The sequence below is a fragment of the Terrapene carolina genome, unplaced genomic scaffold, assembly GCF_002925995.2.
Source record: "Terrapene carolina triunguis isolate 2854851 unplaced genomic scaffold, T_m_triunguis-2.0 Scaffold66, whole genome shotgun sequence".
Classification (NCBI taxonomy): domain Eukaryota; kingdom Metazoa; phylum Chordata; order Testudines; family Emydidae; genus Terrapene; species Terrapene triunguis.
Window position 1 is genome coordinate 44,606,954 of NW_020664417.1, and position 24,867 is coordinate 44,631,820.

A 24,867-nucleotide genomic window follows, 5' to 3' on the forward strand; every position below is an offset into this window, starting at 1 on the left:
TTCTGGTTTCTTTAACAGTTGGAGATCCAATAATCTCTTTCAGATCTTTATAGTTTCTTTCATTCATTTTGATACCATTTGTTATAGGCGTATGTGCTGTGTCCTGAAATTGGATTGTTGGAGGAAGTGATACAAAAGTACATGCAGAGAAGGGCTGAAGAAGAGATTCAGAAGACCTGAGAGAGGTCTTTGGTGATGTAAATGGAACAAAATTACCATCCTTAACTTGGCAAGTGATATTAGCAGGGGGCATTGGTATAGACTGGGATGCTGTTAATGCCAAAGAGTTGAGTTCCTCTAGATCACAATGAAAGCTGTCAGGAAAAGGTGGAGGAGTTGGGGCAGGCATGCTTGACGGTGGAAAACCAACAGTCAGTGACAACCGTTCATTGGTGACAGCCTGGAGATTCCCTTTATTAGAATCTGACCAAGGAGAGGAATGATATCTGGGAGGTGGGGATGATGCTTTGGAAGCCAACTTTAGAAATAAGGAAAAGCATAGGAATTAAAAATAAATAAACAAACAAAATTGACATTGGACTAAGATATGAGTAGCTTAAGCAAAAAAAGTTATGTGCCATCTTCTAGATTATAGGATATCATTTCAGTGAGCACAAATGTCTGAAATCATTACTACATGAATCAGAATAGCTGAAAAGATATTTGAAAAGTGAAACTGTATCAGGTTCTGGCCTAGGGCTTAAATGTCAAACATCAAGACAGATCTGAATCACGGAGTATGAAGGGAGCCTAAATTTGATCTGCTAGGATTATGTTATTTACTGCTGTATGCTAGTGAGCCTATCTCAAGTTGTTATATAGTACACTCAAGATGGCTGTGATTTCCCCAAACCATTATTTTCAGAATAGTCGTACTGTTAAAAGCACCTTGCTCACTGGGTGCCATTAAACACTAATACAAACAGAACAAACCAAATAATCTCTAATTTTCCTAATGTTAAATGTTTGTTGTACCTTCTTGTGGTGATCTTAAAGAAACATCTTAAATACATTGCATACTTTTATTAAGGCATCAATAGCTACATAATGCATTTTTTATTTAAAATTTATGTAATTGTGAACAAATAAAATTACATTTTTAGTTAAGATACATACACTTAAATCTAATAGAATGTAGACAGTAAACAATCCTTTTTAAGATGGTGACAGCACAGTACATAGCAATATATTTTGAGTAGCATTACATAATATTGATTGAAGTATCCTTCTGGTAAAAGAAAAGTCCTTTTGTAAGAATGATAGACTGGTGAGTCATACGTACACTGCGTCTGTAGATATCCATTGCTTCAGTAAATACTGAAAATGTATTTTTTGTTACTAATAATCCTCAAAATTAAACTGGCATGAAAAAAATATTTTAATTTCCTTGTTAGAATAATCTAAAACAATTCTAGACTGCACATCTCTTTAGTTATCTGGCTACTTTAGATTTTAAATACTACTGTAAGAAAAGAAAATAAGGCTTTATTACTTATACAGAGTTTGAACCGGAGAGTCATAGACTGGGGAGAAGAGAGCAAGTTACTTACCTCCTACTGAAGTTTTCTCAAGGTAGAGGGCTTTATTTTTGAGAAGTTAGACAATTCTTTGGTATAGGATTTCCTGATATCAAGTCCTCTTGCAAAATGTAATAGTTTTGAGTTTCTTTGTTTTTGACAATGAACAGATCCCACATAATGCAAAGATTATTGAATTATCTCTCTCCCCTCCCCTCCCCCCCGCAACAACTGGAAGAGCCTCTAGAGGCAGAAAATGATATAATGGGTTACATGTTGAATAGGAGGAGGAAGAATAAGTAGAATCCTGAAGTGAAGCCACTGGTCATGCTAAACCCTAGTACTCAGTTTGGAAGGCTTAAGTTTAATAAAGCCTCTCCAGCTATTGTAAGAAAAGAAGACTTAAGACACTTTTTCCACACACGTAGCCTCTTCTGAATATATAGAAGAATTAATGGATGAGAAGTTGGCTTGAGAGATTTCAGTACAGTATTTTTTTTCCATTTGTGTCAGTGCAGCAACTGCTGCAGAAATTCCCTCTATCACATAAAAGACCCTTGAGTTTTTTCTTAGAAAACAGATACTCACTGACATGCACGTGTGTAGACATCTGTTTTAGACTCTGTGGGCCTGATTCGTCACTTCGTTACAGTTTTATGGAGGGGTAACTGACAGAATATACCTGTGTCCACACCCTGCACACTATTGTAATAATCGTTGTACAAAGTAAGGTATCATTTGAAAACTCACAATTTGCTCGTCAATATTGTCCTGATAAAATATGTGTGGTAACATTGTATGTGAAGTTATAAAATTCTACTGCATGGTGTTATTAACACACATCCAAACAGAGGTTGGCAAACACGTCTGTCTCAAACAAAGAAATGTGTGCTCTCCTTCATTTGCATTTAAGCAGTAAACAGAGTCATCAAGCAGGAATGGGGAGATAAAGGAAGCTCAAACAGGTGAGAAAAAAGCAGCAGGGAAACGTTCCATATAAACTTTTTGTCTCCTGGTACCCAGTTGGAAATGTTTTTCAAAAGGAGGACTAAAAATCTAAAAAGGAAGGGCAAACACCCCAAGGTACCCCACCTCTCTCTACTTGCCCATTGATTCTCTATATCTGACACACCAAAGGAAGACTTCATTGGATTCTGGGAAAAGGGGTCCTGACCTAGAGGGTTTGGTCAGTAAGACTGCTGAAAGCATATGGTGAGAAACTTTGCTTGAATCTGATATAGTTTGTTAAGTTATGCACCAATAGCATTTTGACTTTATTTTCTTGTAACCATTTCTGATTTTTGTGCCTCGTTACTTGTACACACTTAAATTCTCTCTCTTTGTAGTTAATAAACTTGTTTTATTGTTTTATCTAATCCAATGTGTTTAAATTGAAGTGCCTGGGAAATGGGGTGGCAAATTGTGTGCATATTATTTCTATTAAGGAAGTAATGGACTTTATATGAACTTGTATTATCCTGTTGATGGCTGGGCAGTACAGGACATACATTGCTAGGGGAAAATCTAAGACTGGGAGTCTGTTGGGGTCACCCTGCAGTATAACCAAGGCTAGTAAGAGCCAAGGGGTGGCTGGCTGGCTGCAGCACACACACACACATGTAGTTGGGAGTGACCTGCATGCTGGAGGCTGTTTGTGAGCAGTCCAGGCTAGAGGCTACAGCAGAAAAGTATTGTAAAAGGTACCCCAGGTTAGAGGGCAGGGTGACACAGTGCTCATTAGTCTGGACTGTACCCTGCTATGTCACAGTAACTACATTGATATCACCATAAAACTGGTCTAACAGAGTGGAGAATAAGGCCCAGTGGTCCTTATTGTTATATCAGAAACATCAAGTGCCTCTTTCCTGAAACTTAGCCATTTTAATTCTCCATGTGCTCAGAGTTTTTGTCAAACCTGTCCATTGCTAACTGTCTTGTCAACCTCCTATGAAGTCATTAGGAGAAAGAACATGTGGCATCTCTAGGTGCCCTCTTCCTTCCTGGTCAAGGAAAGATGCTTTATTGGAGCAGTCTCAGGGGAGGATCTTCAGCTGGTGCAAATTGCCATAGTTCACTGGCACTTATGGAGCTATGACATTTACATCAGCTGAGGATCTTCCCACTGCTATGTTTAGTTTTCTATCACAACAAAGATAGTTTGAACTATCCAGCAACTAATATGAAGAAATATAGATCAGGGACAGATGTTCTGTTTTCTTCTTCAAGCTCCAAGAGATCGAGACCCTTTAATACATCCTCCAAACTCCTTCTCATTCCAATCTCTTCCCCAAGAGTTGGTCTTTTCAACTTCAAAGTGAGGAAAGATGTAAAATATTTAAATATCAAAGAATTATTGGGTGATTTTAACTTAAACGTGAGTATCTCATGAACTTATGCTTTGAAACCACAGCCCAGCTCTAAATGGAATGATGAGAACCTTAGCAATGAGTTATGTGATAAAGAGTTGGAAGTAGGGGGATTTGAAGATGGCTAACTACTATAAAACTTAAATTGTTGCCTCCTCCAACCCAAAACTTATTGGGTGGGAAAAAAATAGCAGCTGGCATCCCTGTTGACACACATTTGAAGACCAAGAACCATCTTCTGATCAAGTAAATCTCACATTTGATGCTATTAGTGTTTATCCATAGACACAAAATTCAAAGGTCAGGCTTGGGAAGCTTCTCCTATTCTAACATTGTAACTTAGCACTAATATACGAATATAGATGAAAAGGAGCAAGGTAATATATTACTGACATCATGAAACAAAAATACACCAATAACTGAACAAAGAGAGCTTACAAACTACACACACAAAAAGAACATACTCTAAAGAGATAAACAAATAAGGAAAATGAACATTTGAAGGGTTTTTTTTCTCCTTGATGTTCAAAAGTTTTAGACTGATAACGCTCATTAACAGTAATTGAAGCCACATACAAAAATCTTCATGCTTCTATTGCCATTAAAGAGACTGTGTGCAAATCTTTGTGAGAAGGTAGTAATATTTCAGCAACTGAGTAATTGATCAAAGTCTCCTCATCATCAAAAAAGAACAGAACTTTCAATGGAAACCAACTTTTCTCCCATCAGCCAACATAATTTGTGATGGTTGCATAGATTGGGATGGAAGGGGGGTTCAAACACTTCTGAAAGGTTTGAGAGTGTTCATGACTAGGTGTAAGAAGCTGTAAAGAAGCTTAGTTTAAGGTTATAGCTATAAAGATCTGAACCTGAACTGTATTGCAATGTGATGACATTTGCATCGTTATAGCTTAACACAAGTGCTATCATGTTACAAAATCACCCCAAGGAGCCTGCACTATGACAAAAGTCCATCTCTGGAGGGTGGGTGGCAAAAAGGAGGCCAGTCACACAAAAAAGTCATTGGCTGACTCCTTCTCCTTGCACCCAAGGATGGACAGGGAGAGCACAGGGCTATTTTTGGCCAGCTATGTCCTCATGCAAACAGCCCTCTCATGCCACTCTCATGGGTTTTCTTTTAGGGGACTGGAAGATCTTCTGGGCGGTGTCATTAAAAAAGATGTTCAGATTGCAACATAACAGTCCACTGAACATAACCCACAATGCTCAAATCTGTTCCAAGTTGCCAAACATGTTTTGTTCTGGTGGGATTGATTTGCTGCCCAAACTCTGCCTGGCCATTCTCTAGATAATGTAATGGTTAATGACTAGACTTGTGGAGTTTGGGATCGATCCATGAAGGATATTTAAAACATGTCCTAGGTTTTACACTTTGAATTTTATAGACTTAGTGAAAACCAGCAAGAGGCTTAAATGCCATAGTGTATGCTAAAAAATGTAAAAAATTAAGTTGTACAATGAAAATTTGGCAATGCAACTCTATCTTCAGAAAAAGACTGAGTATTAAATATGATTTCTGTGGGTGGGATGCGTGAATTTTTAAAAAATGTATATTAAACTGTTTATTTGTTATTTTACCAAAGATGTACAAGATTGTATTAACACACTGTAGGCATGATGGAAAAACAAATCGTCCTTACCTTAGTTGAACTTAAATGGTGTATTCTATCACTAGAATAGCTTTGGGGTATTGGAGGATCGGGGTAGTCACCAGCACCTTTTGATGCATTCTTTTTGATGACTTCTACATAGGAAACAGGGAAGATGCCTTGTCTGTTGGTTCCTGGTATTTTACCTTCATACCAGTTTTGATCAACTCGCTTAAGAAGAATTACTCTGTCTCCCTGTAATGCATTATCAAAATTAATTATCAGTGGACAAGTGATAAAAATATAAACTACTCAGAAAATAAAGTTATCTCAACATATCACAGTATTTTTTCATGGGGGTCCTTTGTGGCCCTGGTCAGAGCCTTCAGAATAACCCCCACTTTCCCATTAACTTCACATAATGCTATCGTTCCAGCAAGAGAGGGCCTGTGTTGGTCTATGAATGCCATTCCTATACCAGATACTAAACAACAATTGAGGTGCACTTTGCTCTGCTCAGTGGGCGTCTGAGTTCTGAATTCAAGCTCAGAACTTAGATGCCTACATGGCAGTACACTATTGTTCCATTAGACCACTGACCTGGCCCCTTCCTGCAGTCAGTAATAGTGACTGTTGTATTAATTTAAATGTTTTGCTCATCACATTGTTTGGTTTTGTATTTTTCTTGAAAATCCAGTAATGATTAAGAAAGGCCACACTAAAGTACTTTTCTCCTTATTAAAATTTTATGGACTCCTGTTTGTTTTATATAACATACATTTTATCATGTCTCCTGCAGGACAACTTTTTTCAATGCCCACCCTTCCATCTCAAAGTCCTCTTAGTTTTATGTGATTTTGTTTCTGTTGTTGATTTGTGAGTACCATAAAAGCATCTCTAGTTGAACAAACAAAAACAAACAAGTGCCAGCCACTCGTTCATCAAAACCAGGCTATGAAGATAGCAAGTCCTGTGAATATAAAATCCAGGAGCTATAAACATGAATGTTTACAATATTTATAACCAGAAGTTCACATTATAATGCTCATGTTTAATATTCACATTAAGAAAATTAATCCTTCACTTCAGTCTTCCTGATTTTAGGGCATACTAAACATAGTATGGGCCTGATTCAGCAAGACTGAAGTAAATGGAAAAACTCCCAACACCTTCAATGGGTGCTGGATCAGTCCCTGAATCACCATCAATAAGATCATGTTCTGGGCTCAGTCATGTCAGATGAAAAATAGATCAGTGTATTCCTTCCTACCAGACCATCTGGCATTGGCCTTTTTTCACCAGGAAAGTGTGAATGAGGCAGAATTACCCTATGGATACAAATTTTTCTACGTGTTACCAGTACAAAATCTTGTTTTGTTTTAATAGTCCTAATGGCAAATGTTTTCAAGCCTGCATACCTAATGTTAAGAATCTGGATAACATGTGGGGATTGGTCCTGCTTTGAGCAGGTGGTTGGACTAGATGACCTCCTGAGGTCCCTTCCAACCCTGATATTCTATGATAAACAACAGATTTTCAGAGATACTGAGCACTCTTCAGCTCCCAATCACTTCATTGTGGGTTATGAATATCAATATCACTTATTTTGGATGCTAATCATGGCTTATGGTACCGAAATTTAGGAACCAAAGTTTGAAATTTTACATTTGCTTTACTAATCAGTGTAGTAGGTTTTACATGGAAGATGTTTTCATGTCCATATTTTTGTAATCTTTGTTCTGTGTATGAATAATGCCCTTTCATCACCAGATCATTTGGGGATTAAACATCTTCTGATAAAGATGTATCACTTGGTGAAATACATTAATATTTAATATCTTGCTATGCCTAATTTGGAATTATTCAATAAATATGGTTCGATTTGTAAATTTATGTTTAAGAATACCTATTTTAAATTACCATATGTTGTTGAAACAGCAAGAATTAGTATTACAATTAGAAAGAAAATATTGGTGTTCAATCCAAGAAGAAATATTTCTTTAATTAGAAACTTGCACCAAATATCTTACAGCCAGGATAATAGATTCCAAACAGCACAAATCTGTATTATAATAAAACCTCTTAAAATAATACCCAAGTGTGTGACAATAATATGAGATTCAAACTTGGAATTATGGAATAGTATTTATTTAATATATTGCTGTGACATTCAGATTCCAGACAACCCAAAGGGAGACCAAGGTGTCTGAACCCCAAAGAATAAGCAACTGAACTGGTTGCATACAATGTTATAGTGTATAATTATATGTCAGGTAAGATCTTTGATGAAAGCATGTAATGTTCTGAACTTGGGAGATATGTATACAGGTTATGTATATGTAGAACATTGTAACTATAGCTAGGATGCAACTATAGCATCACTTCACAACGGTGTGTGTGTGTGTGTGTGTGTGTGTGTGTGTGTGTGTGAAGCAATGAGGCAGGGAGGGGCACCTCTCAGGCTAATTGTTTACATGAAACTAGCTCCAAGCATCTAGCATTGTACAACCCAGGGAAAGACAATGGTAGTCTATTTAAGTTAATGGGAAGACATTGAAATTGAAATAAACAAAAACAAAAAAACAGCCTTGGAAAATTCAGGCCTTGTCAACACTACACTACACTACAGGTTGACTTAAAGCCACTGCAGTAATTACTGCGCTTTTTCCATGTGCACACTACCCTCTTTCGTTAGTGGAGCATGTCCTCACCAGGAGCGCTTGCACTGACTTAAGAGGAGCAGTGTGGAGAGCAGAGAGCCCTGGCTGCAGCCGGGCTCCAGTTGGGAGTTCTGAAGGGAACCCACAGCCTGGGCTCTCATCACTACTGGGTTCACAGCTGGAACACCCTTCCCTCATCCCTCACTCCCCCCACCCCCGCCACACTCAATTTCAAAACAGGAACCCTACCAGCAGTGAAACTGACATTCTTGCTAATTTCACAGCTCTGGCTGTCAGCCACTCTGACAGCCAACAGGCAATGCAAGTAACACAGTATCTATACAGACACTGCATTGCACCAATTATGTCGACCTAAGCCTTATGCCTCTCATAGAGGTGGATTTACTAGGGCGACGTAGTGGGCGAGTGACAGGGGTGAGAGGAACATTGTAGTGTGTATGTTTACACAGTTAAGTCAATGTAAGGTGCCTTACGTCGACATAACTTCGTACTGTTGACAAGCCCTAAGGAAGAAGGGAGTTTCCCTGCACTTTGTAACCATGAATTACCATAGTCTGAGAGAAAGAAGAAGTAAAAACAAACCCACCAACCCTGTAAATCCTGTTGAACAGTAACGGGTTTAAGTGAAAGCTATCCAGAAATGGAGGTCCAGCATCTAAGTGGGGTGCTGTCCATGAAACACTGGATCCTCTCTATGGCAAGGGTTATGCAGGGAAACTTCACAGAGGCAATAGGTAACTTGTATTAGAAAATGCAATTTAGCTAACATAGAAGCGTAAAGCCTGAGATTGTGTCTTCCTGTTTATTTTCTGTGCAACTTGTATTTGTTTGCTCTCCCTTACTATTTCATCTTTGACTTTTCTATTGAATAAACTTTTTCTTTATATTTACCCCAAGGTCGTCTCTGGTATGCAAACTGTGTGAAGTGTGTGTGCCAAAGTGAACTGATCACTGGGGGCAGGTTTTACTCCTTCAGAGGTGTCAAACCAGAGAGGAAAAGTCTGAGTATCTTGTAGTTAAGAACTCAGGGAGACAGATCTGCGGGGACTCAGGATCGGAAGGGGTTGCTGAGGTCATCCTGCAAAGAGTAACTAGGCTGGTGGAAGCCAGGGTTGAGACCTATTTGTAGGCTGTCAGGGTTCTGAGTCATAGCAGAATAGTATTAAGGAATCCAAAGTTATAAGGCAGGCTGTGACAGAACCCCTTATTGGTCTGGGTAATCCACAAAATGTCACAGGGGCTTCCAAAAATGTCCATAGATAAGCCGTCACAGTTTTAAAATCTCCTGTTATATACCCAAAACAGTGGGTGCACCTATAAAATTGCAGGCCCCACAATTGTGGTTGAGGAAAGAGGCAATTGAAAAATGTGTAGATGGGTAATGTACATGCAACTTGGGCAATTAGGCACCCAATTACCTGATTTGTACATGCAACCTGTTGTTTGCATGTGCAAATCAGGCAAGTACAACCTAATTACCTGTTTTGCATGCCTAACACATTTACACCATTCACAAATGTAGAGATAGATACCTGGAGATATGAAGCAAAGAAGGTTAATTAAGTTCTCTGCAAATATCCCACTACTAGTATTTTGCTTTGTGTGTAGCTCTTCTGTGATTTCAGAGTAGGTGAAACAATAGCATTTATGTTCAAATTTTTAAGTTGTTTTATTTATAAACAGTTATTCAGTGTAGATGTTTTTCACTGAAGATAACTCTAGATGTTACCTTTCTCAATGATAGTTCCACATTTGTGTCTGCACTGAAATTATATTTGGCAATAGCTTCTCCAATCTCTCCAACTTGTGCTGGAGGAGGTGGCCTGGCAGGCTGTGCTTTTTCTGGGGGAGAAAGTTTCTGAAAGGAGAACATGAATTTTTTTGCATTATTTCCATGTAATTTGTGCATCTATTTTAAAAACTAATCCCAGAAATTAAAACAACAGACCAACCTCAACATAAGAAATTGGGAAAATTCCAACTCTTCCGTAGTGTTCTCCCTCATACCAGTTTTGATCTATTTTCCTGAGGATATAGACAGTATCTCCTTTCTTAAAGGACAGTTCCCTGTAACAGATTTATTTTAGTCAGACATTTTCAGATTTGTGACTGAACTGCTCTAATTGCTTCAGAAGTTCCAGTGCTGTTTATACATGTAATTTAACAACAAATATCTGAGGAAGGAGCATCGTAGTCCTACTGCGTATCCCAGTGGATAACATATAATAAAATAATTGTAAATTGCAGATTGGCACAAGCAGCAATGTTTGGATTCAGAATCAGATCTGAATCTGAAACTTGGGGTATTTGGGTTTGGATTCTGGTTTTGGTCCGCTAAAGAGATAGGCCTGATCTACATCATAGCCCCAAATACACGTGGATCTGCATGCAAGTTCGGTGTCTTCTGTCCCTCCTGTGTGGATGCTACTTCAGCTGCCGATCCATAGGTGGATAGGAGAGCCATTTGGTGCTCCCTTTTATAAAAGCAGAAAGGTGCACTACACTGCACATTCCTGCCATACCTCCATGAATTACCCTATCCTACCCCAGCAAGTTGGCTCAGGCACCCTCCTGCCCTGACCCACTCAGCCCACTCTGCATGGTTCACTGTTGTAAAGGACAGGATTATGTTCTGTATAAACAAACATTCAGTTTACTGTGCATGAAGATTCAGTCAATAGCTATCTTTGTGTGAATTACTAATACAGGTGCACATAACAGTCCTTTATATTTAGGTCAAAAGGGCATCAAAAGACATGATGAGAGATCTATGTCACTGTTTAAATGTAAAGGGTTATTGTCAGGGTAGTTTTTGAATAGATTTTGATCTCAACTGTTTGTAATACTCTAAGAAATATGAAATAATTTTCCTTTCCCTATCAAATGTGTCTTCTCTTCTTTAAATACAAGTTCAAATTCTGTTTTCATTTACACCCACCTAACTCAATGAACTTCAGTGGGGTTGTGTTACTATTAACGAGAGCAGAATTTGGTCCACTGTATTTTTTTTGTGTCTTGATTCTCACAGAATATACCCCTTTGAAATGGGTCTACGTTGAAAATCTTGGTCAAGATTTTAAAAGCTGGCTAATGATTTTGGTTGGCTCAGGTTTTGGTGCCCAAATTGGCAAGCGCTTAGCACTTTCTGAGAATCAAGTCCCTTTAAAGTATCTCAAGTTGGACACCCAGGGCCAGTGCAAGGATATTTTGCACCCTAGGCGAAACTTCCACCTTGCGCTCCCCCTTGCACATCGGTTCCCCCTGCTCCCTGACTGCCCCCCGGGACTCCCCTTACCATGCCCATGCCGTTCAGACGCTGGCTCCACGTGGAAGCAAAACACGCTGCTGGGCTGCCGTGCGTGCAGCCCCTCCCCCGCAGAGTGCTGAGGCAGTGGGAGGGGGGGAGCTCCGGGAGGGGCAGCGGTGGCAGCTCACACTCCCAGGAGCCACAGAATCTGAGCGCGGTGAGGGGCGAGCCGGGGGGCGCGCCTGCCCGGGCTGTGGACGACAGCCCCCGTGCTCCCCCCCGGCTCCCCTCTCGCCACGCTCGGGCACTGCGGCTCCCAGGAGTGTGAGCCGCCGCCGCCACTGCCCCTCTCGGAGCAGGCTCAGGGCCCCGTGCCCCGGCGGCTCACACTCCCGGGAGCCGCAGAACCCAAGCGCGGCGAGGGGAGAGCCGGGGGGCACACGGGGACCGCCGCCTGCATGCATCTGCTGCAGCCTGCAGGAGCCCTTGGGGGGGGGGGCGCAGGGCCACAGCGTGGGCAGGAGGGGCGGGGGGCGCGGCTGCTCCCCGCTAGTGGCGCTGCCGCCTTTGCAGGGCTGCTGCCCCCCTGCGCCGTGCCGGCTCCTCCATGGCTGGGGCTCGCCGCCCCCCGCAAGCTGATGCTCTGGCTCTCCAGTGCCTCCGCTTTTTGGCGCCCCCAACCACTTGGCACCCTAGACAACCGCCTAGTTCGCCTAGTGGTTGCACCGGCCCTGTGGACACCCAAAAATTCAGGTATCCAATATCACTAGTGACTTGAAAATCTTGGCCATTGTCTTCTCTCCTATATTATCCCTCTACTTTTCAAGCTCCACATCCCCTAACCTACTCCCCACACAGTTCCAGATGCCCTTAAGTTTAGAGACCAGGAGCATAATTTAGGTGACATAATGTTGTTAGCCCTTCATTTATGAAAAAAATGGGATAAACACTGGGGATCTTATGGGACAACATGGATGATGGAATGTAGGTGCTCTTTTGGATCTTTTATAGTCTACAGCAGGGGTCAGCAACCCTTCAGAAGTGGTGTGCCGAGTCTTCATTTATTCACTCTAATTTAAGGTTTCGTGTGCCAGTAATACATTTTAACATTTTTAGAAGGTCTCTTTCTATAAGTCTATAATATATAACTAAACTATTGTTTTATGTAAAGTAAATAAGGTTTTTAAAATGTTTAAGAAGCTTCATTTAAAATTAAATTAAAATGCAGAGCCCCCCGGACCGGTGGCCAGGACTACAGGGTAAAAATGTGTGCTGAGGATGCATAGCCACTCCCACATTTGAACAAATATTATTAGTGTTACATCATTCAAACATTTTAAATATGAAATGGCTTCTTACACAGCTTACTTATTCATGGGCTACTGCTTAGGCAGAGCAGAGTTCTGGGTAGCTTCTTGAGGCTGGTATCCCTCAACAGAAATGTACTGCTGACACTGTCACAATCTTTGGCCATTGGTTAGAACAGGTGAGACAGGTATTAAAAAGGTTGCCCTTGCATTCATACATACTCTTAACTAACCAACAAAACTTTAATACTTACTTAGAGGTCTGAGCCTTAAAGTCATATACAGCTCGAGCTGGCAGCCTCTGAAAAGCAGGCAAAGTGATTAATACTTACATGTAATATTATCATATTATAAAAATAATGTTTAGCCTGTAAAAAAAAAACAACAAGATTTTCAAAGATGGGTGCCTAAAGGTTACACTTCTTTTAAATCCATATTCAAACACTTGCATACGTGGGTTTATTTTCAAAAGCATGCAGTACCCTCTGAAGTAAATGGGAATTGCTGAGTGCTCAGGACTTTTGAAAAGAAAACCATTTATTTAGGTGCCTAAAAATAGATGTAAGAACCTAACATTAGGCAGATATTTTAACATTTTTACCTTTATATTTAAAGTTAGCAAAGGCAGCATACTTCTGCAGTGTTCTACTTCTTCTCTAATCTTTTTCCGTTAGAGTCATCTTAAGGGTTGCTTATAACATTAGTAGTTACATAGTTTCAGACTGAAATGTGATTTTCAATTTGATTAGGAAAGAATAGCAGAACATTGTCCCTGCACTTGGAATGTGTCTGTTTTCCCATTAATTAATTCACACTGTGGCAATTTCTTTCAATGAAGGACAAGAACTAGACTCTTCTCTACTTCTCCCAATAGGAGTTACATAATAGTAGTCTTATGAAACCTAGGACCTAGTAGATCTGATCTCAAATCTCCTAGGTAATAACATTATATGCTACCATTAAACCAGCAGATTGGCCCAAAGCAACGGTTCTTAAGCTATGGTCCCATGACCACTCATTGCCTGAGGAGAGCTGATTGACACCCTGTGACCAACTCACCTTGTTCTTGGCTACTAAATTACAATAAAAGGCAGTTTAAAATAAATTAAATACTTTCTTACTACTAGTCTCCGATGTCGTGAGAGGGAGAGAACATGGTCTGTCTCATTGTGAAAGAGAGGGTAGTCAGTCTGTGAATTCATGAGTGAGGGGGAAGATGATGCACAAGATAAATCTCTGTATAAATGTGGCTCTGAAAAAGTTGAACCACCTCTGGTCTAAAGACATTGTTTGGTTTATTGAGAATTTACCCGCCTCCACTGCAATGGGAGAAAAACCCTCAAAAAAAAAAAAAAAGTTTGGAGAGGTTCTTGGTTCTTGAACTAGAAAAGTTCTAAAATAGACTAAATAATACATTCCATACATACATTCCAGGGTCTCCCATTCCTTCTACTATGCTGGCATTTCATGCTGCCTTTATACTTTCTCTCTCTTTTTAAGGTTTTAATATTTTTTTGTCTGAAGCATAAGCAATAGCATAAGCAATCACTATGTAATTAGAATAATCAATCAAAAAATTATTTTGCCATAGAAATTAGGGACAGTGCTCAAAGTACTCAAACAGACTCTTACAGAGTAAAAAATAGAAGTGATTTTGGAGCAGAAATCTTCCTGGCAGCCCTAAAACCACCTGCGACAGTTACTCAGGATATTAGCCTGCACAGTCATTGGTTTTCAACAGAGCCTTCACAGTTAGAACTGCCATTTTCCTCTAGATTATTGTCCCATCTGCCATCTCTCAGTCCTTTCTGACATAAAATATCAGCAGACCCCCTGCAGGAGTGTCCTGGTCCATTTAAACATCAGCAGAAAATACAATTTCATCTTAAGTACTAATCATTAAAGAAAGATAAATATGTTGTTCTTCATGCAACATTAAAAACACTTTCTATTACCCTCTCTTAATGACTGGTTGCCTAAATGCTCCTATGATCGTCATCATTACAGTTTCTTAGCATCACACAAAACTTTATCTTGTAAATGTTATTGGATCGTCTCATAAATGCTCTTTTGGCTTTGGATGCCGCTCCGTTATTTATTCCTGTTTAACTACCTCTCTGTCTGGAATTCCTCTTCTCTCCCGTGGAGTACATCGACCCACATCAGTCAAAGCAGAAGAATAGCTCCCAGGAGACTCCTGGTCTACTGCAAATAAAATGTCATTGCATGAATCTCAAGTCGGAAGCAAATTAATTCTGCAGTGCTGCTACAGTTTATTTAAAGGGAAACTACACCTAGAAATGGAGCGCTTGAGTCTATTCATCCCCCTTTAACAGAAAAATTACACGACATTAATGATTATTAAAATATCCTTTTTAAAGAAAAATAAAACCAAAAAAGACAATAAATCCCTACCACAAACGTTCATCTGACCCACAGTAGAGATGGAGTATAGTTCCTGCACTACCAACATAAACAAATACATCTTGGGTTCAAATACAGAAGGGTTCAAGAAACATGTCTGAGTGATAACAATGTAAACACATAATTACATGCATGGACGGTGTTTAAAACATGCCACAATGAGAGAAAAATTAACAAGATACTTTTTCTGCAATATGGATTTCCCTTTTACCTGAGGCATTCATTAAGTTGCACATGGAAAATTAAAAGTCTGTTATTGTCATTAAAAAACTCTTTATTTTAAGATACGGAGTATAAATCATTACTCACCAGTCTGAGTGGCATATTTGCTGTAAAGCACAGTTTGCTATTGTCATTATGTGCATATTTATTTTAATAAATTTTGAAAAAATAAAATAAAATGAAGAGTTCTTAAATGAAAGTCTTGCACTCAATATAGTCCTGTGGGCTGCTTGTGTGAAATTAAAACAAAGGGAATTATTTCAAGCCTATGGACATTTTGGAGATTGAATGAACCCATCTCCTCTTACTCATGAGAGTTCCTCTACTGTATTTTCCTAGTGCCACATTGACATCTGGTAGTGAAGAGAACAATAATAATGTTTGCTTCTCTTTTTTTCAGTTCACATGATCTGTTCCTACCCAGCCTATCCCTCTGTCAAGAAGTACTACTGGGAACACAGAACTGAAAGCATTTAATTAATCACTTTGGGGTCAAACTTCTTTGACTCTTACAGAAAAACCAGAGATCTCAATGCTCTCTGGTATACTGCACTCTAAAAACCATAGCTCTAAGGCGACTGATGTATAATGGAGGTTTGTAGAGCAGTGATGGGGAGTGGAAAGGTGTATTAATTGCTCATCATAAGCTTACTAACAGCAGCAGGTACATTGTGGCAATTCCGGAAAGCCCTTAAACATGCATAAGTGCTTTTCTGGATTAGGGGTACTTTCCTGAATGAGGGCCTATGTTCCCTGCACAGGCATAAAGTCTCCAGGTGTTGGGATATATGCACTGTATCTTTAAAACTATAGTAGTAAGCCAGGTAGGAAGGGTGCTGGGAAGGTTTTGGGCAGAAACTCTGCAGTGGAGCAGAGCAAACACTGCACCTTAAGGAATAACATAGTTTAATTTATTTCACTAAAGCTCCTTGTTCTAAGTTATAAGAAGGCCTTCTGTGGTTCTTTATGACATGACACCAGAGACCCCTGCACAGGTGTTCTCTGCCCTTTCTTTCAGTGCAGCTGTGCCTCACAGAAACACAACTGGTCCCACAATATATAGCATGGAACGAAGCACATATTAGCATAATGCTTTGGTTATTATCAGCTTGGGTATGAGGCCAATGGAACATCCTGCTAACATGCATTGTATACTATATATTAAGGCCTGGTCTACACTAGGACTTTAATTCGGATTTAGCTGCGTTAATCCGAATTAACCCTTCACCCGTCCACACTACAGAGCCAGTTAATTCGAATTAAAGGGCACTTAAAATCGATTTCTGTACTCCACCTCGACGAGCGGAGTAGCGCCTAAATCGATTTTGTTAATTCGAATTAGGGTTAGTGTGGCCGCACACCACCGAATTACTGTGTTTAAGTTAATGGGGTAGTGTGGCCGCACACCACCGAATTAATGTGGTTAAAAACCGAATTAAGGTGCTTAGTGTGGCCGCGCACAATCGAATTTATACAACCTGTTTCCCAAATTCGAATTATCTAAATTCGGATTAATCCTGTAGTGTAGACATACCCTAAGGAACTGAGTGTCACTGCAATATTTCCATCTTCATCATATCAGGTCCTGCATTGTCACTGAAGCCATTATACGCAATGGTTATTTTTTAAGTGTGAATTTCCAATCTGTTAAGGTTTGGATTGGTGGTCATTTTATTTAAGCAACCCTAGCAGTTACATAAAATAGCTTTGGAATTGTACACGTCTATCAGTATTAGTGGGAATTTCTGTCCAATCCATACAATGGGCACTAAACTGCCCTTGCTCTTTTGAGTCACCTTTGTGTGTGTGTCCGAAGGGGGAGCAAACCAGTAGTAGCCAATGGGAGGGTTACTGAGCCATTCTACCTGTGCAGGGAAAATAGCTGGAGGGGTTAGAGGCGGCATGTTCAGCAGTTACTTCTTACTGCTGCTCCAAAATGGAGTGGTGTGCGCTCTGTAAGGGCCAAGCTGCTGGAGGGCTGATCGTACCTCCAGGGGCTGGAGACACCCTTATAGTGGGTTAGTCAGTTGTCAGTCAATATCTTGTCCTTTTCCTGCGCTGGTATTCTAGGGTGCTCCCTGTCCCCTCTTCACCAATATCACATGTATGAAACACAAGCTATAATTTAAATCTATAAATATTATGAGGGAGGTGAGACACAATACCCGGTAGGTCATGTTTGATATGAAATCCTGTTGACTAGGGCAGGATTCTAAATGGGGACTGAAACACTATGGAGAGACTGTACTTTGCTGCTTCTCAGAGCAAGGAGAACAGTATATACCCAGGTATGCTTGCCAGTAATAGCAACATGCTTGCTAGCTGGCTGGGCTGCTGGACATGCCCCTCACACTGCAGTCCATATCCTATTGCAGACATGATGGACAAGAAGGCTAGTTGTGATACCTCCTACTGCTCTCGAGTCCTGGGGAGAGATCCCTCTCCCCTGCTTTCTTGGCAGATAGAGGCACCATAGATCCTTCCCTACCCTTGCACATCAGCACAGCAAACGGCAGGATTTTGCTGATAATCTGAAGAGTAGAATTTCAATATCAATATATTATGAAAAGTGCATTTCATATAAAACGTATAGCTCAGCTAAAAATAATGTGGTTTGCAAAAAATTATTTTAAGAAATGCACAAATACAGGACACACAATGGTAGAGTTCCTGAGATCATTATTTCTAGAAGAAAACCTGTTTGGAGCTATATTTGAAAAATAGGGACAGATTGTGCTCTCACTTACTTCAGTGTAAATCTGGGGTAAACCCAGTGACTTCAAAGGAATTACTTCCAATTTGTACAAATACAAATGAGAGCTGCATCTAAATCCTTTTATACACATTTCTGGTTCTGTTTATGATGACTCATTATGATTCAATGCCAGTAAATAATTAAAGACATTTCAAAACCATGACTGATGAAACTAATGATGTTTTGCAAGAGAGGTTTTACTGACTCCACTGTGTATTTTATTTAACTTGTTAAGATAACGCAGCAGCAGTCTTGCAGAATACACTTGATATTTTTTGGCAAATGTGGCACTAGCAAAAATTTCAGCACAGGACAAGAACGTTAAAGAAAAAATAAGAGGAGTATACTCCACAATTTATATTATAAAGCCATAGATTTCCCCCTTCTTCAATTACATGATTCAGGAATAGCCTTATAAAGCGATCATCATAATAACTGAAGAGACACCTTTAAAGAGGGTATGTCTAAAAACAGAATTCTTTGGCAGTCCATTTTGTCATTCTTACCTTGAGTAGTCTGATCACTTTTTAAAATAAAAAACTCAGGTTTGAAATGTCTTTACAAAAGACATTCAACTCTCCGAGTCTGCCAGTAGATACAGCTGTGCACACATGCTGTTACAATAGTTTGCTTACGGTGAATATCACGGTCAGTCAAACTTTTAAAAATATTTTAAACTCAAGCAATGATTAAAAAAAAGAGAGAGAAATAGAACAATAAACTTCTCATGGTATGAACTTTAAAACAAGATCCCTGTCAAGAGAGATCAGTTTCTACTCGTATTCACCTTGACAGTATCCTTCAAGTTTTGTTTCAGAGTAGCAGCCGTGTTAGTCTGTATCTGCAAAAATAACAGGAGTACTTGTGGCACCTTAGAGACTAACAAATTTATTAGAGCATAAGCTTTCGTGGGCTACAACCCACTTCTTCGGATGCATTTTCATTTTCTGTTTGCCATTTCGAAGGGATAGTGCCTGTCTCAAAATTTAATGGAGACATTTTCATTCAATAATTTTGCTGCAATGGAAATTGCAAAGTGTATAATTTGAGCAGTGGAAATGGAACCTTCACTATAAATAGCCTAGAGCTCTATTGACAAAAAAGTTGCGTTGCTCAAAGGTAGCATAATTTGTGACAGAACTGAATACAATTTTATAAAATGGACAGAATTCATTATAAAACGTTCAGATTTTCATCTGTTGTACATAAAAATATTGTTAGTATGACATTATTTACTAATATTATTAATTTGCAGTGCACATTTGTTATTATAAACAAAATGGAAGAGCTACTGCATTTTTTTTCCAGTGGTCATCACATTATGTTGCATATATTTATTATACCGTGAAGCCCTTTTAATTATCAGAAAATCTTTGTCCTTGTAAAGCTCCAATTATTGAAAACTATTGCTGTCACCATTTGATAACCAGATTACTATATTGTTGTGGATGGACAACTGCTCTATCCATCTTATATTATCACATATAGCTATGTAAAAATAATACCCTTTCTTCATCATGCCTTTTATATGGTAAACACTTATTCTAAACTGCATAAATAAATACTCAAAAATGAAATGACAAAGGGTTGGAAATGAAAGGAACAAGGGTGGATGACTCAATCACAAGAATAAAGGAAAGGAAGGTAATCCACCTTGGAAACACAGTGCACTATCATTGTCTTGCTTGTTGTTGTTGGTTGTATCCATGTCTTGAAAAGAGGCACTAAGAGGTAGTCTTCCACAATCATTTTGGTACAGTGGACAATGAATGGCACCATCTTGAGGCAGTGGATGAAAAGGCTGGTGCATGGGACTTTTTCTAAGAGCTTTAAGAGATGAATTCCTTTCGGGTATGTCTGGAAGCAATTCAGTAATAAGTCTATGTAATATACTGTTGTCAGGCAAGCTTCCCCTTCTCTTTTCTGCTTTAATTTGGTCACAGATATCTTTAAGAGCAGAATCTAGTGCGTCGAACACAGATGATTTGCATTTAGTCTTCTCAGTCTGTTTTTTAGGGGCTGAACTTTTTTTCCTCCGGAAAGGCACTGGACTGACTAGGAATGCTATCTTAGAGAGGCCAGATTCTGCTTCTTGTCTCCTTGGATCTTCAGTACTTTCCTGTTTAGCCCTTTCATGCTTTAACATGGTGGTGAAGCGGGTGTAGGATGCTGGGCATCGCCCCTTGCAGGAGCTGATGAGATGCTTGTGGTGGTGGTGGTGATGGTGGTGATGATGGTGATGGTGGCCTGATCCATAAAAACTCTCAGAAGACGTAAAGGAAAAGTGGTCAAAGTCACTTTCACTACAAAAGGATGAGCCTTCTATCTGGATAAAGTCACTGAGGTCAGAGACCACTCCATCTTGATCACTGTCAGAAAACTCCAGATGCGATCTTTGTGGTTCATCACTGGTCACTTCAATATGAATTGGCACCAGCGTTTTAGGTTTGCAGTTGCGTTGTATTTGAATGGTATGTCTACCTTGATTTTCCTCCTCCAGCAGGGACTCAATAGAAAATCGCCGCTTTGAACATAAGCCATTTTTAGGAGGCTCTAGTGTTACTGTTGATAATGCTTCATCACCTAAATTCGGCATTGATTTTGATTTTTGAATTAATTTTTCAAATTCGGATATCCTGGTAGGCACCATGTCCCTGGGCACCTCCTCAGTAGAAGACTCTCTCCAGCCCTGAAGCATACCTTTGTGCTGTTCTTTTTCATACTGTAATATTCTGGACTTTACAGAACAAATCACCTCAGAATTCATCAAGTCCTTGCGATTGATGCGGTGCATCTTCTTATACATTTTTAGGAATCCTGGGGTATCATGTGCAGATCTATGACGAATTCTTGACCGACTAGTACCGCGGCTCTCAGGAACATATGGGGAGGCCCAGGTCAATGAGCAACTGCCTTTGGAATCCTCCTCACAAATGAGAGATACCATACTTTCAGACTTGGCCTGTGCATCAGGAAAGCTATCGTGATCATCAGTTAACAGATCATCGCAGCTACGAGATTTCCGCTTGGGAGAGGCAGTTTCTTCTGTGCTGCTCCAGACTTCTGCATTCTGACGAGTCATTTGCCAGCCATTCTTATAATGGATTGCCCTTCTTGAATCACTTGGAACAGCCAAATGCTGTCTATAAGAGCTACAATAATCTAATTCATTTGAAGTGTTGTGGTTGTGCACTGAATAACTGAAAAGGGATGGATACACTTGGCTAATATCGCCACCTTTATAATCCATTGAGCAGCATGGTAAAAAAGAGACATTGCCAGAAATTAACAGGTTCAAAAAGTTTGAAATAATGTCAGTAAATATCAGAAAGAACAGAAAAGAGAAAGCAGTTAGTGTATCTAATCTAGCAATCAAGTACAGCATACACATTGCTAAAGATTAGAAGAGAAAAGCAAATAATCCATGCTAAACAATTATTTAATTTTCCAACTGTAAAAATTTACTCTATATAATTTAAACATCAGAAAGGATTTAGTGCCATATGTTTCTATTAATAATAAAACACATTTAAATACTAGAGTGTTAATCTTTACATTAAAAGTACCACATATAAAAAGGTACCATTGGTTCTGAGGCTGGTAGAAAGACAATACAACTACAGAAGAGGTAGAGATGGGGCCAAACCAAAAGTCTGGATCTGAAGACACCCTACTTCTGGGAAAGCATGAATCCAGAGGCAGAACTGAACTTTGTCTCAGGCCTATCTCAGGGACAGGAACCATAATCTATTGTTTGTACAGAACCTACCACTATGGCTTTCAATCTGATCTGGCCTTTAGGTACTACCAAAATATACAAGTTAAAGAATAACATCAAAAACAAATGCCAAAAATGAGCAAATGTAAATTTGTTTGACAAAAAGTTCTTGTTGTACACTTGGATTTTGACTTTTGCACACAGTTGTGTTTGGTCTAGGACAGGGATAGGCAACCTATGGCACACGTGCCGAAAGCGGCACGCGAGCTGATTTTCAGTGGCACTCACACTGCCCGGGTCCTGGCCACCAGTCCGGGGGGCTCTGCATTTTAATTTAATTTTAAATGAAGTTTCTTAAACATTTTAAAAACCTTATTTACTTTACATACAACAATAGTTTAGTTGTATATTATAGACTTATAGAGCGAGACCTTCTAAAAACGTTAAAATGTATGACTGGCATGCAAAACCTTAAATTAGAGTGAATAAATTAAGACTCGGCACACCACTTCTGAAAGGTTTCCGACCCCTGGTCTAGGATGAAAGGGAAAACAGTGTTGTGTATGCAAACCATTTACCGCAGCTGCACATTTAACTAAGACGACTTAGAAAAATCTCTGTATACGAATGGATGGGAGATTTCTGGTCTCTCAGGTAGCGTATGTGTGGTAAAACTATGTGATGAATGGATCTTGAATGGACTAGGAAGGAACATTACAACAGAATATGTGAACAATGCAGCAGCCTCACTAGACACATTTCTATGTGTACTTGTGGGTGTGTTTCCTGCCGAGAGCCTCCCAAAGTTCCAACCATTTTTCCTTTTATTTCCCCTACTTAGCTGACCGTCCTTCTGAGTGAAGCTGGATATTGCTGTCTCTGGAACCTATCAGTGTTGCTCCCCATCTGGCTGCCAGGTTCATTCTGCAGTGCTCTTGCCCAAGTAAAGAACTGAGCTTGAATCCCAAATGTGAGCCATCCACATGGCGCTATGTGACAACTACCTTGAGATGCTAAACTGCTGTTAAGCTTTCTGATGTAGAACTCCAAAGTACAACTTCATAACTCATGCCTTTTTAGAAAACCTACTTCTTTGCTATTAAGAGCAGCCTTTCTGTAACAATGGCTCCTACTTATTCAACACATCTTATTCAACACATTTACATCCCTATCTGCTGTAGATAAAATGTTTTTACTATTTTTTTACTCTTCTTACACTCATAGGACTAATAGAAGAAATGAGCTGGATTATTGCATTATTAGCAGAAATGATAGCTAAATTCCAAATGAGATATTTTCAAAATGCCCAAGGACTTATATATAAAACTCAATGGAATTTGTGCACCTAGATGGCATGGGTGCTTTTGAAAATCTCTCCCCAAGCTGAAAGGCCAGTCATTTACACCTATGAAACAACAATGAAGCCAATGGGTTTACATAGGTGTCACTAGGGGCATAATCTAAAAACAATAGGGTGCACTGCACTGGTGTAACTGAAGATATAATTTAGCCTGCAGAATCTGGGGTTGATGGGCAAGAACCAAAGAATTCAACTTGTCTTTCAGATCCAGGGTTGAGTTTTCAGGCTGAAAGTTAGAAAAGCCATACTTTTAACTTCTAACCTGGAAGTCACTGAGAGACAAGTCAGAGTCACTTTTCACAACAGAAATGCTCTTTGAGTAGAAATGGGCTGAAGCTACAAAATTCAGTTCAGGATACAGATTTCAAAGAGCCCATAGTCTGGGTTGGTCAAATTTGAACAAAACAGAAATCATCTGAAAAATTAAAATCTGGATCTGGATTTCAAACATTTGCAGAGTTCAGGCTGTTTGGATCTAGGGTTTTGGTTCAGACTTCTCTCCACTCATTATTTTTACCTAAAATACATTAACTTCATATGCCTTTTAAAGATACAATCTGAAATGATATGTTGATCAAAAATCTTACAACACACTTTTTACTTGAAAGAGTACTTGACTTCAAGAAATATAATATTTTAGTAGGGTTTTGTTTCTTTATGAGACAATGGAATATAGCGTTGCTCCAGGCTGGATACCCATATAAATAATATTCAATTTTGTGGCAAATGCTCTCCAGGGATCCATCCCTCAATACAGAGAATACTCGTACCTTAATGTGTGTTGTACTTAGCTATGCTTGCTTTCCTATTACTCATCCTCCAACATCTTCCCTACTATTTGTATGCCTTGTCCATCTGTTATGTTTGGTTGTAACCTAGACTGTAAGCTCTTATGGGCTTTTATAAGTTTATACAGTGCCTAGCACTATGAGGCTCTGATTGGAAATGTTAGTCACTACTGTAATGCAAATAAATGAATAATAAGAAGAGGATTATGAGGGAGGTGCAGAACTGTATATTTACTCCCAATGTAAACAATCACTGTAGTACCTTGAAACCTTTTGTCTTACTTTAAAAAACAAAACCCGTTTACAGGTAAGAAATACTAGACATATAAGGAGGAGAGGTTTGAGTGACTGGCAATTAAAAAAAGAACCATCTTACATAAGAATCAGAAACTATATGGGTTGTATCTCACCCACTATTGAGTTTTTGACAAAATCCATCATCTCAATTTCATACTGGGGCACTTTCTTTTTTGAATTAGATTCCTAGAACTTATCAGCTGCCAAGAATCAGATGTAGGTTTGAAGGAGGAAAGGAAAGTTTTAAGGATTTATTTGCATGGCAGTGATCTTGAATGCTGTTTCTCTTACTCCACTGCATACTGGAAGAGTTTTAAAAATTACAACAATCTCATAAGTGCTGGCAAGAAAGCAATGTATGAAATGTAGTTTTATGAAATTATGTAAAATTTTACATATCACATTCTTTTTTGACTGATTTTCTTTGAATAAATATACAGTAGATACTACATATGAAAAATAAATCCAGGTTTGAAACAGCCTGAAATAACACGTTCAAGAATGAACAGGTTAGCCTTTCATTAGAAATTAAAGGCTGTTGTTTTTTCTTCAGTGAATTGTGTCCGAGCAACAGC

At 39.3% G+C, this 24,867-nt stretch overlaps 1 protein-coding gene across 4 annotated transcripts in view; it reads right to left on the bottom strand.

The window, feature by feature from the left end:
• The window catches only part of SORBS2 (sorbin and SH3 domain containing 2), a 243,467-nt gene that overhangs the window by 16,935 nt on the left and 201,665 nt on the right, over positions 1–24,867 (bottom strand). For 2 of the 4 annotated variants that reach the window (XM_024219237.3, XM_024219236.3), the window contains 5 exons: positions 14,842–14,933; positions 12,983–13,029; positions 10,127–10,241; positions 9,904–10,032; positions 5,545–5,748 (listed from right to left, as the gene is read on the bottom strand). In XM_024219237.3, the coding sequence (XP_024075005.1) occupies positions 5,545–5,748; positions 9,904–10,032; positions 10,127–10,241; positions 12,983–13,029; positions 14,842–14,933 (587 nt within the window). Of the gene's footprint in view, positions 1–5,544; positions 5,749–9,903; positions 10,033–10,126; positions 10,242–12,982; positions 13,030–14,841; positions 14,934–19,782; positions 21,367–24,867 lie in introns of all 4 variants that reach the window. The other 2 variants (XM_024219233.3, XM_024219235.3) reach the window with 2 other exon arrangements.